At 39.4% G+C, this 18,048-nt stretch overlaps 1 protein-coding gene across 1 annotated transcript in view; it reads right to left on the bottom strand.

Moving 5' to 3' along the window:
* vwa8 (von Willebrand factor A domain containing 8) overlaps positions 1 to 18,048 on the bottom strand; it is a 66,035-nt gene that overhangs the window by 14,575 nt on the left and 33,412 nt on the right. The window contains exons 31-38 of the mRNA XM_026912457.3: positions 17,339 to 17,403; positions 17,125 to 17,250; positions 16,829 to 16,938; positions 13,948 to 14,102; positions 13,599 to 13,791; positions 13,433 to 13,514; positions 11,957 to 12,161; positions 48 to 156 (exon numbers count right to left, since the gene is read on the bottom strand). Of these exons, the coding sequence (XP_026768258.3) occupies positions 48 to 156; positions 11,957 to 12,161; positions 13,433 to 13,514; positions 13,599 to 13,791; positions 13,948 to 14,102; positions 16,829 to 16,938; positions 17,125 to 17,250; positions 17,339 to 17,403 (1,045 nt within the window). The remainder of the gene's footprint in view (positions 1 to 47; positions 157 to 11,956; positions 12,162 to 13,432; positions 13,515 to 13,598; positions 13,792 to 13,947; positions 14,103 to 16,828; positions 16,939 to 17,124; positions 17,251 to 17,338; positions 17,404 to 18,048) is intronic.

Raw genomic sequence — 18,048 nt, forward strand, 5'->3', positions numbered from 1 at the left:
CTCCAGAAGTAGCATTGAGATGACTACCAACGTAGATTAAAACCTACCCGTGCCTCCTGCCCACTGATTACCCCCCACATGAGGGGCATTCATGGGGTCAATCTTGCCATGTTTTGGTGCGTTGACATCAAGACCACTGTCTCTCTGAATGGTGATCTGAAAAAAGAAAAAGAAAAAAAAAAACATCTTTACAGTGCTTCATTTCTTGTTGGAATAACTAACAGATCCATTCACATTTAGAATGATAATGAATGCGGTTTGAATGAATAGAGAGAGTTTTTTTGACTGCTGAATGGAAGAACCTTCACAAGTCACAGATTTCCAACAAAAAAAAGAGGGAATTTTTTTTGTTTAAATACAGTCTGTTTCATGGCTGTGAGTATTTTTTCTGGTTAACTTTTCAGTTAGTAGCTGTGTTGTTTTATCACTCCTAATTGGCACTCCCTGATACAGGAAAAAAAAAAGCTTTTTGTACCATTTTCAGCATTTTAAACACACAATATGATTATTAAAGATTTGGGAGGACAGCCCAAGACTAAGTCTTTCAAGTTGTCTTTAAAGAATTGTGTGTGTGTGTGTGTATAAATAAGTTTGTTCATGTATGTGTAGAAAAGGTCCTCGTCTCCACCCAGTTCTGACCTGGAACTGGAGTTCTGTGTAACATTTCTATTTATCCGCACAGACCCAACCGCTGCAACCTCTCTGATCTACCAGGACACAGCTTTAAAAGTATCAGCTACTGAGCAGCTCTTTGATGCTCACACACACAAGCGCAGATGTCTACGACCTTCATACACTCCTCTCTCGCCCCTGCTGGGAGATACTTGGGGCTAGAACAGTAATAACTCCTTTCTAAGGTCTTACTGTGATCTGCAAGAGTAAGTCTGTGCTCAGTCCTAGACTGTGTTCATTGCCCAAGCTCTATCAGACTTGATACCACACCAGTAAAAAGCTACTGTGTTAGCATAAAGTACAGTTAAACAACCCGACTACCAAAGCTTGATTGTACTAAGAGTGGACAGAACATTTCTCGTTTTGCTGAATCATTTTGGAAAGAACAGTTGGGACAGTCTACAATCTAAAAGAACACTTGTCATGAGGCCCACCCTGTTTGTCCTAGTAACTGATATCAATTGCGCTGAGTTATGGAGAGCAGGCAACCTCACACACACCATGAACACACACTTACAGAAAAACAGCACAGCAAACTCTCAATGAACAAAACCCCAGACCTCTATCAGCAATTCCATCTGAATGAGAGACAGACAACAACAACCCAGGAACTGAAAACATGCTTCATGCTGGTCTCTTAGTCTGCCACTGCATTTGCATGTCAGTGAGTCACACTCATATGCAAAAGCAGCCCTACTGGGAGCAGTGCACATAGCCAGCACCCCAGGTCTGTGTGGATTGGAGACAGGTGTGATGGGTATAGTATAATGGTACTCATGGGCCATTATAAAGCACAGAGCAAGGAAAGCTGGAGCCTGGAGTCTGCATGTACTGCAGCAGGACACACTGAGAGGATGATGATGGAGGAAATATTAAACACTACACTTGTTATAAGAGAATATGTATATCAGATACAGAATGACAAATCCAAACTTTGAATTTTATTTAACATGTACAATTAAATAATTAGGAATAGAAAAGATTTTAACAACCAATCAGCTACGTGTCACTAAGTAACAACAGTGTCAGTCGCGTTTTATTATCAATACAATATCAATCAATTTTTCAAGAAAGTGTATCGTGATGTAATTTTTCACCACATTGCTCATACACACAGCAGCGTCTATGACCAAGGTCAAGATGAAAATCATGTAAATTACATGTTATGGCCTTCGCAGTCAGCAGATCTTAACCCAACTGAAAACCTGCTGGAGATTTTGGTCAGACATGTTAGCGGTCACCACCACCATCATCAAAACACCAACTGAGAAAATATTTTACAAGAACAGTGCTCATCCCTCCAGTACAGCTCCAGAGACATGCAGAGATATGTACCAAGATGTACAAAAGCTGCAGCAGCTGCTCTTATGACTTGTGCTGGCTCAGCACCTTATTAAGTCACTTTATGTTGGGTTTAACTTTAATTTGTCACCTGTGTATATATTCAGGGCTTGTAAATAACATATTTATAACACTAACCCCATTTTTTCACATAGAATCAGTTAATTCCAAGGTCTCAGTTTCTAATTGGAAGGAGCTGGATAGCATTACACTAGCAGTCAATTGTTAAACTGTATTAATTTATTAAAACATTCAGAAGTGTCATAATGCTTTCACAGACTATGTGGCATGAATTATAAATGTCAAGATGGAGTTAATTTCTTTCTTGCAGAACTTGCATAATGTCCCATGTGTTCAGCCCATGTTAGCCAGGAGCCTCTGTACGAACCCTGTTATTTAAACCCATTTAATCTAGCAGTTAGAATACAATCGGCGCCTGAAACTAAGACTGATCCGTAAAGAAAGATAAGAGAAGATCTTTCTGAAATGTCCAAATCAACATGATTGATCTGTGTGCCTCTTAAACAGGTCACATACAGACGCTTGAGGCAGATTGTACACTGAAGATTTACCAGTTCCCTCTTCAGGCAGAAGTGTGCTGTCAGCAAGAGGCTTAAGAAAGAACACAGAACTGATGTAAAACTGTTGGTCAGTTACTTTCAGTCCAGCCAAATGCCGTGGTTAGTTGGGATTCTGATGACACACTTGAACATCCAATGTTTAGTCTGCTTGAGCTGAACAGTGAGTGAAGTGACAGTAAAGTTTAAGAAGTCATATGTTTCTTATTTCCCCAGAGCGTCAAGGACAGATCTTGAAGGGGATGTGTGTGTTTGTGACGTGGCATTAGATCAGCCAGAAATTTACGCCATAAAGTCACTACTTCATCTCTGTTCAGCCCGCACACTACTGTCTGAACACACACTCAAATGGATCACTGATGGGAATGCAAATGAATTTGGTTAGAGCCACAGATGTTTTATCGTTTGTTAAAATCAGACAACTCAGTTTGTGTAGTGCATGCATGATTTATATGTGGTTACATGAATCAACAACATATATCACACACACAAGCCGTCTACACATACTCAAAGGCAGTGGGTGAGAATTATCCAGGTGTCTAACCACAACAACTGTCGAGAGCTACCGCTATTGTTTTCTTTATGCGTCAATAGAATGAGCTCACTCAGATAAGACCCGGCTCTCCTGCAGTGCCTCAAGGCAGAGGGAGGCACGAAGAAGAAAGAGAGAACGAAGAGAGGGAGACGGCTGAAAAATCTGCTGAAGCCTATAAGTAGGCCAGTCTTCTAAATTAAGTATGTAAGCCCAGTTAATGTACATTTTTGGATCAGTCACTGTCAGTCATTGATTTATAGGTCATTGAAGATCAAAAAGGTGACAGATAAGAGTACTTATAATCCCATAAGCACACATGCATGTGTGCACAAAGGCGCATACACGTCGAAAGCCTTTTTTTTAATCATTATAAATGACTGCTTTTATTACGACTCTCACATTTTGTCTCACTAAAGGTTTCTTAATATTCTTACCCAAATGATCTCAGAATAATTTCTGATTCAGGATGTCTGATCCTAAATATCATCAGAAGAAAATAACATTATACTGGCAAGATATCTGGCCTGGAGTGCTCGAGGGTATTTGGTGGACATCATAAGTACTTCCTTAGCACTGTTAATGACCGTCTGTCCTAATACTCATTTGTTGCATGGCTTGTTTGTGTTTTCTGCCTTTTCATTGCTGCAGTGTGTAGAGCATAGCTGTGGGTCATAATATCTAGAAAAAACGAGAAGAACCACCCACGCCAACTAATCAAAAGTTCCATCTGACGAGACCACATCAGCACTCCTCCTACTGAGTCAGAGCCTGTTGTAGTAACTTTAGTGTTTAACAAGTTTGTGGTTGTAAAAACTCTTACTATACTGGATTTGTGATACACTTTCTTTTGATGACCTCTTTTCTCTTGTATTAGGGAGGTAGGAATATTGTATAATATTGTGCTCTATATCTTTTACTTCAAATTACTTAGTGGCCCATTTTGGTTTATTATTCTGGCATTTGCTTGTCCTTGAGTTTAACAGGCACCATGAGCAGTTAAAACCTGAATGAAGAATACAGCTGTATCAATATAACCCTATTGATCTTTTAACAAGTGTTCACTGTCTTGGGTTGGTGCAGGGCTTTGCCCAGCTTTTTGATATTTCAGAATCATTTTGAATATGGGGGTATTATGTTGTGGCCTGAAAATGAGTAATTAGACTGCACTCAACATAATATTATGTATTTACCTAATATTGGGTATTAGTAAAGCAGCTCACATAATCACTGTACAGGCTTGCTTTCTGCTGCTCTCCAATGCTACACACTGCATACTCGGCCCATTTGCGCTTTCAAGCCCCGCTGTGTTTGCTCACGTGGAGACGTCTGCACTGATAGGTAAAGATTTGAAGTGTACTAAAACATACAGTCTTATTTTCACACATGGCCTCTACATACAGTATGTAGGGAGACAAATCCAGCACATTCTGATCCAAGGGCATGCACAGGTTTAGTGTTTCACAAAGTTGAAATATTAATCAAACTGTAACATTCAAAATTATTACAAAATTCTTTCAATACTCATTTTTGTACCGTAATGATGTAATGCTGAAAATCAAAGTAGTAGGAGCACTACAGCACAAACTACAAATGTAAACTAGCAATACTATCGGACATAGATACTATTTGACTGAGCTTCAAGCTTTAATCTCATCCTCTGTAGAAAATTATCAATATGCACTCACTGTCCACTTTATTAGGAACACCTGCTCATTCATGCAATTATCCAATCAGCCATTCATGTGGCAGCAGCACAATGCAGAAAATTATGTATATACAGGTCAAGAGCCTCAGTTTATGTTCACATCAAACATCAGAATGGAGAAAAAATGTGATCTGAGTGACCTTGACCATGGCATGGTTGTTGGACCAGGCAGGCTGGTTTGAGTATTTCAGTAACTGCTGATCTTGTAGGATTTTCACACTCAACAGTCTCCAGTCTTTACACAGAATAGTGTGAAAAACCAGTGAGTGGTGGTTCTGTGGGAGGCAACGCTTTGTTCATGAGAGAGGTCATGGGAGAACGGCCAGACTGATTCATCTCAGAACACGTTGAACAGCAGCTGAATACTGGAAAAACATCCCCTGGTCTTTTTCCAATCTTCAACTGTCCAGTTTTGACGAGCCTGTGCTCACTGCAGCCTCAGACTGGTTGACGGGAGTGGAATCCGATGTGGTCTGCTGTTCAAGGTTTGTAATACTGTACATTTTGAGAATAACATATCATGTTTAGGTACTACTATGTATAAAATTCTCTTATATCACTTAAATATGGGATACAGTGAACATTTTCCAATCCAGTGACTTGGAAAAGCTCAGTGTCACCATGTTTTAAAGTATGTTTCAAGACACTGAAGCTTGTGACCTTGTAAGTGAACAAAAGGTACCAGACGCTCCATGGACTGTGGACAGAGCGTCTGAGGCTGAGACTAGGCCAGCTCTAACCTCCAACATCCCAGTGGCCACAGCGACATCCCGGGTTGGAATGTCAGGAATGCCCTGCTCGGAGCCTGCTGCTCCACAGTGAGGTGTCCTGGTGTGGCCACAGCAATCATCACAGAGCACACACTGAGAGGAAGACATTAAGATGCATACTACCACATACTAATAAGGAAGTCCCACATGGACCCTTAATTATATTAAAGCCAAACTTTCACTCCTTAACCATTTACTCAGTTTTGTTCCTATCGAGGCTCATATTATGCACCAGTTTGAGCCAACAAAAGAACATTATCTTGAGAGTTTGATAAATGGAGTAATAAAAGTAGGTTAAATAATCAACTTAAACTTTTCATAAAAATCATCTATCAACGATTAATGCAAACCACATGGTGTCAAATCATTAACACTGATGGCAGGAGTAACGTTGAAGTGTGTCTTGAATAATAACCGACACCTGAACACAGCAGGAACACCAACACTGCACTTTTTAAAGATGAGTGCTGTCAGGGAAAGTGGTAGTCAGGTCATTTTTCAGTTTTAAAGGATCCAATAGGATTAATGCTTCATGACCCTATCAGCATCCAAATAGAGTGGCCTCACACAGGCGCATCAGCCACACAGCCTGCAGGGTGGAATGTTTCCCCAGCTGCTGGTGTGCTTCACATTTGGAGACTGTGATTCTGGGTCAGATTCAACATGGACAAACATAGGAGACAGAAAGGCGATGACACTTGCCATACCACAGACATGAGGACATGGGGACAGAGGTGGCAACAAGAACAGCATGCGTCCACGTCAAGCCCCGGCGACACATGACTCCAGCTACTGTTACACACCCCTACACACAAACACGGCTATATACAGAATACCTGTGTACTGCATGGAGAACACATATAGGACACACCTTAATCTGAGTCTCTGATCTGCAGACAGCAGACAGAATGTTCTAGAGGTTAAAGGAGAAATGCTGCCTCTTAACTCTACCTCTACACTGCGAGATAAAGATCTACTGATCGTTATCAACCTAAAAACTTCTCAACCTAAACAATTTCAGTCAGATTCTTCACGCACATGCTGCTCATCCTGGAGCAAGCGCAGGAAACATTTAGCCTTTGTGTTATAAGACAATTTATCTTTCAAATGCGTCTTTTAGGCAATTTAAAATGGGGGTGCTTTCATGAGCCTTTCTTTTAAAGTATCAAAGAATATTTGTTGCTACATGTTAATGTCAGTTGTGAATTATAAATAGTATGAATCATAAATGCACATACATTTTAATGTTTTATCAAATCTACTGTTTCAGTCTAATCATCACTGAATTTATCAAGTCAAATGTCTATCACTTTTTTTTATTGCTGTGTTTTTAGCAATTAATGTTTGCTACTTTCACCTCACATTTTGATTCAAAAGGACATTTTAAATTAAGTACAATCAGGATTGTAGCTAAGAATCATAGTATTATTATTATTATTATTGCTTTTATTCCTTTTCCTTCATTTAAATTTGTGTGAGTATTATTATTATTACATGCATTTTATTATAAAAAACATTATTATAAAATACTGGTTTGGACTACCAATCCTGTTTAATTTCATACTATATTTTGTATACATTCACAACAGTCAGAAATCCTATTTAAATTTTAGTGGACCTCCTCCAGCTCTGGGCTCCACCTTGCCCCCTATTAGCATTGGCCATGAGTTCAGTTCAAAATATGAAACATACCTGAATCATTTGTAATCAGAATCATTCAAGACAAACAGAATATTTAGTCATCGTAATGAAACACTAAGCATATCCATTACAATGCCTTTGAAGGCAAAGCTACACCAAATTGTATTATGAATCATTAATCGGTCATCAGACTATTTCTCTTGTTTCACAAGTCACTCGTCGTCTGCCTTCTTATGCCATTACGAGTGTTTCTCCTCTTTAAGGCTGAGTGCTGGACACAGATGAGTCAGTGTCCGTTTCCCTTTAAACACTTACACACAGGGATCTCAGCTTGCACCTGTTGGAATGACTGACTTCCTGACACTCTCTCTCTGGTTACTTGTTTTAAACTGTAGGAAAGCATTCGGCTCTGTCCTACATAAGAACATATATGGGTGGCCTGGAGAGAGTCACTGACGTCAGGCTGGCCTGAATAACAGACATATACATTCCCCACATTGCTGTCCTGTGTTGCACCGGGTCACGGGCTATCCATCATTTCACTACAGTAAACGGACATGTGCGATGTCATATTCTTATCTTATAGAATTTCCAATAACTGAGAGACCATTAATGTCACTCAGGTATTCGTCTTCACTTGACTGTTCATCCATGTCTTTATTATTGTAAAACATGGCAAACTCAGTCAGAGAAAATGTCTGCTTTTTCTCTGTACTACAGAAATTGCATCAGTTGCCTCAGGGAACAATATAAGTACTGGAACAAAAGCAGACATTCCACAGGTCTGACATCAGCATGTGTAGGAGAGTGTTGTGCTCTAATAATGTGAATTTAATAAAGGAAAAAGAGCAAAGTGCTATCCATGGACAGAGGAAACACAGAACTGAGAGATGACCATGACCTCATAATTGACTCTTTCATGGGGTGAAAGGGCAGAGCGAAGGCTTCCCACCAAACAACGGGTTTCATACAGATCACGGAAATGCCTACACTGAACTGCCAGGGATTCATTCTGACACGACTATTGCTCCATAGGCCATGCCTGGACAAGCTGACGCAGATACACCACCGAACAAACAAAACTAATGTCAATTACTGTGCACCTGAGTAGGATATTCTCAAGCACTTCATTTCACAGTGTTGACAAAAGAAAGTGCCTATAATCCAAACAAAATAGATGTTCAAATTGAACTGGTATGCACACAGGTGACTGCGATTGAAAGTTCAGGAGAATGTCAGGACTACTGTAATCAAGCTCATTGAACACCAGGCAAATTGTCTTATACAGAGTGCAGACAGCCACAACACCGTCAGTACTCCTCAGCTTTCCACTGTGCAGTGTTTGGACATGTGACGAGAAAGTGACTCACTTTGTCTCGACCCTCCTTGTAAATCCACACCAGGTGGGTCCAGCTTGTGAGAATGGAGGGAAATTTACAGGCTCGTTAATCCAGGAGGGCATGAGACAGAGAGCTGAAAAGGGGAAAACACCCACGACTGAAGGAATGCCCCACTATAGTCTGTAACAGAGGCGCCATTCACAAGAATGCTGGAGTGTGAAAATATATAAGTTAAACAGTGAGAGAAAGAGAAGTGGTGAGAAAGACAGAAGAAATAAAACCTGACAATGTGACAGAGGGTTTTAAATCTAAAAGATGGAGAGAAGGAATGAGTCTATAGAAGTGGAATGAGGCAGGTGGCAGGGATCCCAGTATGAGCTCAAAGAGACGCTCTTATTGCTGGAGTCTGGTGCTCTAATGTCTCTGTCACTCTCACCACTAACTCATTTAGCAGAGCGATCTGAGGAATGCAGACCAGAACAGCATTATACATCAGGTATTCCAATAGCGAAAGATTTCCACATGTAATAGATAAGTGTGTGGCCTAAAGAGCAATGCGGTGGCGTGCAAGAGAAATCACACATGCAGATCTAGTACATTTTATTGCCTACATATGAGAAGTCTGTGGCAGTAGTGTTCTCACTTTTCACAGTGACACACAAAAATGGATGTGTGCCACTGAAAGAAACACAAAAGAGAAGGTGAAGTAAGTCAAGGGTGTTTAAGTGTTGTTTTTTTAAAAAAACTGCACCAACCTACAATCACACCATCCCAGTAATCATATCCTTTAACCAGTTGCTTTTAACCATTCTACTCTCTCAGATGAGGCTTAAAGGAAATCTTGCATTTTTTGTGGTGCCCCAGTCTATGGAACACTTTTTAAAATAAAGTCTTACAACATTTTACATTTTTAAAGTCCAATTTGAAAACATATATATTTTCCCAGTCTTCCTAAGACAGACATCTATTTTTTTCTCGTTCTATGTCATCTTTATTAGTAACTTTTTCATCACTACAGTTTAATATAGTTATATCTTGTTATAATGTCTTTATTATACTTTCAGTATTGCAGTGTGTATTGTCTTCCACAGTTTGTCACTGCCTTGCACTACCTTTAGTGCTGTGTTCGCACTGTCCTGTCTCTTACTTTCTACTGCTTGTCTTTTCTTTTCTTTTTTTATTTTTGCGGCAAGGGAAAGAACAGTGAAGTTTGAATTAATTTCGTTTTAATATTACTTGCTTTTAAGATGCAGCACTTTGCACTGACATCTGTTGAGTTTAAATGTGCTGTATAAATGAATGTGACTTATAGTGGTGGACAAATCACTAGCTCAGGTGCCTGGGACAAGCAGTTTACATGTCGGGGCTATCGGGCTTTGTTTTTATTTGTCATTGTCTGGTGAACTAGTGACTCAGTCGACTGCTGATATGACAATCACCAGATTTCCATTTGTTAACAAATCCTGCTGACCAACAAAGGTCATTCTACTCACCGATAGGAACAATTTGGACTACTCTAATAAACAATAATGGTTTCCAGGAACCAAAGCATGGCAATGGGCAAAGACATTGGAGCATTCATTCACTTGCATGGTGGACTTGCTAATAAGTTTATGATTTGTCTGTTCCTCACTTAAGTTGACTTGAAAAGAAAACACAGACACAGACAGATATGTCCTTACAAGGCAATGAGTGGCACTTAAATTTTGCTTTGGAGTCTGATGATTTGGAGTCTGATCCATCGCTCAAACACAGTCAGTAGCACTGACAAAATCGAATGAATGCAGCAGCAAGATCTGTGAGTCTTCCTCAAAGTGTGTTAAGGACAACACTGCCTCTCTAATCCAGGATGTCCTCTAATCCCACATCCCACAGTGTTCCACTCAAACTCTCCAGCTGAGCACACCCACAGAGTCCAGCTGACCCAACACAGCCAGCACTCTGTGTGTGTGTGTGTGTGTGTGTGTGTGTGTGTGTGTGTGTATGGAAATAAGGCACGGTAGGATTAGAGACTGTGTGAGGGTGCTGTGAGAGCTTGTGAAGACCTGGAAGTTAATGATAACCCAGCTTCAGTTCTCATTATAAATCCTGATCTCAAAATGCCAACAGTGAGACACTGTCAGATTCAGTCCTGTTTTCTCTCTCCCTCCCTCTCTTACACCCCCTGTGTGAACACACATACACATACCATACCTTTACACTGGCTACACAGCAAACCTGTGCTACTACTTTGAGAGAAGAATGTTCAAAGAGGTTTAGTGAAAAAAAGCAGCGAGGACAGAGATCTAGGTAAATATATGTGATAGAGCGGAGATGATGAATGCTGGGCAAGAGCTATGAAAGAAGAACCCTAGGGTTCAGGAATCCATGGACATGCTCTCCTGAGAGGATGCGTCTCTACCTGGAGCCCTTTGAGAGGGACGGAATCTATAGAATTAGGCAAAGATTCAGTGTGTGTGAAGAAGGACTTGCACAATCAGAGTGTAAAATCAGATCAGTGAGAGAAGACTGACGCATGGCCACTCCATTAGTAAATATCCTCTACCAGGTGTGTGACTACAAGTAATAACGCACCGGCCCACTGTGTGCGCTAATCACATACATCAAAAGCACGTGAGAATGTGAGAACATACAGCTCTCATGTAATCTTCATTAATGCTCTTCTCATCTATGGATTTTAGATGTGATATACTGAATAAACAGGGTGGAGTGGACAGATCTTCCACATATCTGCAAACCTAATACATGGAGTAGTCTAATTACATAAGGTCACCTGTTTATCTCTCATTCACATAGCCAAGTGCTGAAGCACTGCCATGAAATAGTAGGTTCATGGGAAAACACTGTAGAATTTTAGCCATAAAACAATGCTGACAAGCATCTTTTTACATAATTATCAATCTAACACACTAGTAAAATAAAATGTAGAGGAAAAAACAGCATTAAAACTGTGAAAAGCAAAAGCTTATATAAACTCAAATAAAGACAAAGATCAAAGATTTGTAAAAAATGAAAAAAAAAAAATTGTTCCTATATCATATTATTAACAGCTTTAAAATGTGCTTTTAATGCCAAATAGTCTTCAAAGGACCACTTAGAGGACTAAGGCTGCCACCACATGGTCATGTGCTGCAACAGCAATACAGACTGAATGAAAAGGCTTTGCAAATGAAATCATTAAATTTTTTTTCCCACCTTAAAAATAGTGATGAAAGAATCATTTGGTACATTTTACATTTAAAGTAAACATGCATGCATAAACATGATTACATTTTAGTGAATATTTAGCTAACAATAAAATGCCCATCAAATCATAATGCACCTTAAATCTCTATTAATAATAAAATATTCCTTCATTGCAAAGATTCTCCTACCTGGACAGGTCGGCCATCCTCAGAGCCGATCATGTTCCTCCATTCCAACAGTGAGCGCTGCAAATTGTCCAGTCCTGTCTCCCACACCCTCACATAGCCTCCCATATCTACAGTCACAACCCCACCAGACCCCAGTGGAGCGATCAGCACATCAGTGTCCGACACCTTCGAGATCCACGCCGTGTAAGGAGACATGGACATAGTCCTGTAGGATTACAGTGTGGGAACATGGGAAGAATATGATACATCTGCAGTGTTACACCATTTAATACTGTATATTTGTATAAGAATCCCTTTCTTATTTGTAAATTGATGTTTCTGCTATGAAGTGCCTCTGGTAAAGTGAGACAATGCTCAGTGAAATAAATAAGTGGTATGAATGGGAACTGTTCCACTGTATATTGTGGATGGTTACATTTTCTGTGGTGTTAGAAAGTAAGGAAGCTCACATTACATAGGAAAGCCAGATACAAGAAAAGACAAAAAAACTTAGAGTATATACAAATATACATAAATAAACCCTGTCATGCGTTATTCCTCTTATAACACAGCAATTTGCCAATGATTACTTTTTTTTTGATCAGTTATTGGACATCCATGAAACAAGTTAGTTCCTGTTATCACTTGTGTTATAACAGCTATAACCAGCTTAACCTTGAAGTTAAGACAAAAAAAAAAATCCAGCTTGTCATTACTGAGTAAGGAATGCGTAAAGTCCTCGGTCCTAAAGACTCTCACATGGAGGAAAACTTACTTTTGTAAAGCACTGACACCCAAGACTGCTTCCAGAAATAGTAAATAATTAAGTGACTTTTTCTTTGTTAAATGAGAACATTTTTAAAATCCATTTATTACTAGGCTTAGGTTATGTTAAGCATGTCATACATGTCCCTGTGAATGAGCTGTTACTATAGAAACGATAACATATTAGAAGGAGTGCACTGATATAAATCTGTGATTTGAATCAGACAGTGCTGTTGTATGTTAGTTAAATAAATATGTTGTACATTAGTGAAATAAACACCAAAATGAAATCAGTTAAAAACTTTGCATCTCCCTATGTGAATATGAATAAATATTCTTGCATGCTCATCCTTTTCTCATAAATCAAACTGAGACATCATAGCAAAAGTTATTTTCAAACTATTGTTCTCTTGATTTTGTCTCATGTTTTGGATTGTTGTCTTGTTGCAGCATACACACACGCATTTTAGTTTCAACTTGGATTTCAAATTGGATTTCAAGCTTGTTGTGTTGTAAAATAGAGGTACATTTTCCTTTTTTCACTCCATTCAAAACCCATGGGGAATACAAACATTTGCACTCAGGAAGTAGCTTTCTCTACTCAACACATGATCTCAGATAAACCGAAGGGGGCGCTGCAGCTTTATGTAAATTCTGGTCAAATGCAGTGTATGATCAATCAGTATAAAAACTGGAACACAATGCGTTTTCCTAAGAAACCAGTGTGTTTACCTTGGCACTGGAATATACTTGACTTTCTTGGTGTTCAGATCCGTCACCTCCAGGTAGGCAGAAGTCAAAGGTGGGGTGATATCTGTAATTAAATGTACATCATACAACATGAAGTACTTAATTATTTTTGTTTAATCCAAGGATTGGTTGATCTTTTTCCCCTCACCTTTAGGGTAGATGTCAGCCAGAGGCACTTGTGTAGGGGGAAGAGCTCGCACCACCTGATTGGCTCCTACCAGACTGACGCAGTTGGCTCTTTTGGCAGGACCTGTGCGGCGACTCGACCCAAAAAACATGTCAGGCCCCCTGCCCTCTGTGAGGGATGATTTTCTCTGAAAGCTGTACACCTCATTCGGAGACTAGTGAAAGAGTGGAACAGTGAAAGATTTCTGAATCAGTCAGGTCTCCTGCCATAACATGAGGCCTTCAGGCCTGTTTGTGAACTTAACACTGATGCAGTGTGTCACACTGCAGGCAACAGGATGGGTGATTAACGAGTTGTGACAGCTACTAACCAGCAGGTCCGGAAAGCCCACTATGATGTTAGCGTAGGTGTTGCTGTCACAGATGAGGCGGTTTGGGGAGGTGATCTTCTGTCCCAGGGCAGCGCTGAGGTTCTCATTGGGCAGCTGCTCACTGGACACATCCTGAGGGGCGCCAGGTTCTATCCCTGAGCCACAACACAGAAGATAAATGAGATCATAAGCAGTGTGCATTAGCTATCAGGCCCATAACCATTACTCCACCGCACCATGATGTAAAAGCCTTGAGAGAGTCAGGGGTCTTTTTTGGTTTGCCAGTGCTGATGGATGACATCTGAACATTTCACTCTAACTGGCCATAATTCTCATGACATCCTGTCAGACTCAGCTTGATTAAGATGTCATTTTTCAAAGCAAAAGCCAGGTTCTATCCTGCACTGTACATTTACCCAATGCACCAAATGACAATGATGACACGTACATCCATCTTGATTGCTCCAGTGTAAGAGTGGGTGATATGATGAAAGTACATCGCCTTACTGAGAATATGGCAGGTTACGTCAGTGCTTCTGTAAACTCCACTCCAAGATGTTTAGTGTGTTTTTTCACCACTTGTTTCAATTTTCCCCATTAGATTTTATAAGGAATAAAACACAACAGGGCATGCTGTTATAGGAAAATAATCCACAGTGGGGTGCTATGATGTGGCCCAGTGCAAAGCACTAAATCTTTTATTCCTCTTATACCCGCAAAGTCCTCTGTCCTGATTACTCTCCCATGGCAGAAAACTTACTGTTACAAATCACTGAGACTCATTCCACAAACGTTAAATAAACATCTCCTTACAAAAAGCATCAATATATCAATGATTATATGTTTTCTTATTATATTCTTTGGTAAATAACAATGCTTATCTGTTTATTCTGAACCTTAGATTACGTTGATCGTCTGCCATGCAAGAACAGTGAATGAGTTGTTTCTATAGCAACAATAACATATTAGAAGGAGTGCATTAATATAAACCTATCATTTGAATAGCATGTGGCACAATTGTCAGAGTTGCTATCACATAAAATTAATTAACACCTTCTAACCAATCAGATTCGAGAATTTGACTGTGCTATGCTATAGTCTTTCAAGTAGTCTAAAATTTGAGCTTTTTAAATAAGGGACTACTGTTTAATGTTTTATAAAGTACATTATATATTGAGATATGATGTTCTTTGTGCCATATCACCCACCCCTGCTGCAGTCTTGTGCCTGCGTAATTCTTTTAAGCCATACAAAGTGATAAGATAAAGAGATGAAGATTATCTGAAAGGTGGCTTTTCATCAGAGGAGTCGACCATCAAGATATTCCTCTTCCACAAACAAAATTCCAGAAGGAGATAAACAACAGTGAAGCAATTTATTTCACCTGCTATTTCAGGCCTTAAAAATAGACAGAGCTTATTTTGTATCAAATGAGCCATAAAGCCTTCAAATGATTGCCATCATTAATCAGATCAACAAAGTTAAAGCCTTTCCAAGACCGGTTCCATAATAATAAGGCAATGGAATAAGTGTCACCCTACATGGAAAATGAGTAAGTGCATAAGTCGTCTTTAAGTGGGAAGAATGAATCTGAATCTGTGGTCTGTAAACGTGGCAAGACTTCAAAACGTACTTGCACCTTAAGCAAACACGCACACACAAACAAGCCGTAAATCTCAACGCCAGCCCCTGACTGCATCTTAGCATCTTATTTAGCAGTCAGACTTAAGAGATACATTCTTTCACAGAAGCCCTAATCAAGCTGTAAACTCCCACGACATCAGGCCACACCAAGCATGTGGAGTAGATATTGTTTCTAGATGAAGACAGATGTTCAGAAATGGTCACTGGACTGTATGTTCACTGAGAACGCCCCCTCCAAAAACCTTGAATATAACCATGCTGCATGAATTCACTTTTGGTTAGTTAATTAGATTCCACAATAAATAAAATCCTGCAATGATGAGGTCACTGATCCTCAGACATCTACATGAAGGATGCAAATTTACAAGGGCACTCTTTAGAGCACAGTAGTGTTGCATAAATGTTTTTTGCATTGAATACTAATGTGGCAAACAATTAAATACTTTCAATTTATTATATAAATATCCTAACACTACAGTGACACTGTATTATGCCTACAGACGAGTCAAATTATATATATGCTAATTTTACTTAGATGAGCAGAACCATGCAAGTAATTCACATGTGCACCTTGTAAAGCACATAGGCTATTTACACATAGAGCATTATAGGCATCAATGCTAGTGAATTGTCTGTGGCCTCATTTATATGTAGCCTGCTCTTAAATGCATGATGGTACAGTGTTGTTCAAAATAGTAATTTGGTGTTACAAACTAACACCATAACCAAAACTATGGATCAATGCAGTTTTCAGGACCGTTAGTAAACCTATAGGTGCATAGTTTTAGTAACGTATATAAATAGAAATACAAAATGATATAATCCAATTTGTATTTACTTTAGACACAGTATGATAAATGTTAGACAATTTTACAATTCATTTCTTGCCATGGTATTGCTGTGCAACTGGTCATTGTGAAAACATACTTGGTATTTGTACTGAAAGTCAAAATCATGCCATCATGACAACCCTGGTTTCTGAAATGAACTAATAAAATTCCTGCTAGAATTCTAAGAAATACAGCAAAAAATGAGCAAGATATTTATTGATAAATTCCTACACTGGCTGTCTAAATCTTGGCCATTGTTAATAAAATGTGATATTTGAAAGGATGGAAAGATGCAACACCCTGAATAAATACTCTGATAGCATGTGAGAACTCTAAAGGTCAGTTTATAAAAGCACCAAAGTTAAGAGATTAAACTATTCCTGTGTACATCAACACAGCTGCTGTACCTGAGCTGGTACCAAAGCCACTGCTGACGCCGTCTTCAATGATGGCATGAAGCTGACACACATCTGATTCCTCTACTCCCATGTGCATGGGCTTGGTCAACAGGAACTTCCTGCATTCAGAAAAACAAGCCAATTTGCAATAGATCCAAGCAATAGAATGCTAATTATTGATAAGGAATGCATAGTATATAGATCAGCAACATCATAATTCATAGCACAGTTACAGTGAAGCACAAACCAGTAGCAAAATATCACAAATCACTTTCTGTCCATTTCGATTAGATGAAAGGAGGCACCTGTCAGTTTTGCTCTCAATTAACAGCCAACGGTCTTCAGCCACCAAGAATACTGCCTTAACATTGATGGGGAGAGTGATGGTGTGGACTTGGCCCTCCAGCACATCCAGAACGTCCAGCTGATTCCTGTCAATGCAAGGCAGAGAGCATGTCATTACACTAGGACAAGAAGAGGCTCTCAGTGTAGAACATCAAACCAGAGAGATGAGCTTACCCATCAGCTTTGTAGAACAGGAGCCAGTTCTTGTGGGCAAACTCCCGGCACATTTTGGATGTTGACTGTAGCAACATGTTATTTTGAGACATTGACTGTTATGAACATTACCACATGACATCTATAGTTTGCTAATTATTAGCACTTAATCTGCGGTATAAATATCTTTATTTTAGCTTTTTGGAAGACAGAAGATCCCCAGACAAAAAAATTAGTTGAACGTGTCATTTCAGTCCTAATACATGGTTATGCTTCCCATCACCTTAATAACAGTTCCAATCATGTCAAGTTAGGACACCACAAGTGGCTTGAAATTTGACCCCACTCTTACACTGACTGGCTGTGCATTTCAGGTAGAGCAAAGGTTCCCAAATTAGAGCTAGAGTTTGTGATGCCCATTTAAGTGATTCATCTGTCTGAAATAAGGTCACAAGTTTTCTGTGAAATTGAGGTTCAGTAATTTTGCACCCTACAGTCATACTGGAATGTTGAAATGTCAGTGTTGTGTTCTTCTTGGACATGAAGCACAAAAGGCAATGTATGTGTTAGCCAACAACTGATGATCTGCTTTTATATTAAATTTCATTCATCCACGTGTGCAACCTAATGACATCATAAGGCACTGCTAATTTTTTGTCTGTGGAACTTATATTCAAGTCCAGTCATCTTGGCTATGATATCTGCTCTCTGTTATCAAAAATGTTTTATTA

Source organism: Pangasianodon hypophthalmus, chromosome 5 (assembly GCF_027358585.1).
Source record: "Pangasianodon hypophthalmus isolate fPanHyp1 chromosome 5, fPanHyp1.pri, whole genome shotgun sequence".
NCBI lineage: Eukaryota > Metazoa > Chordata > Actinopteri > Siluriformes > Pangasiidae > Pangasianodon > Pangasianodon hypophthalmus.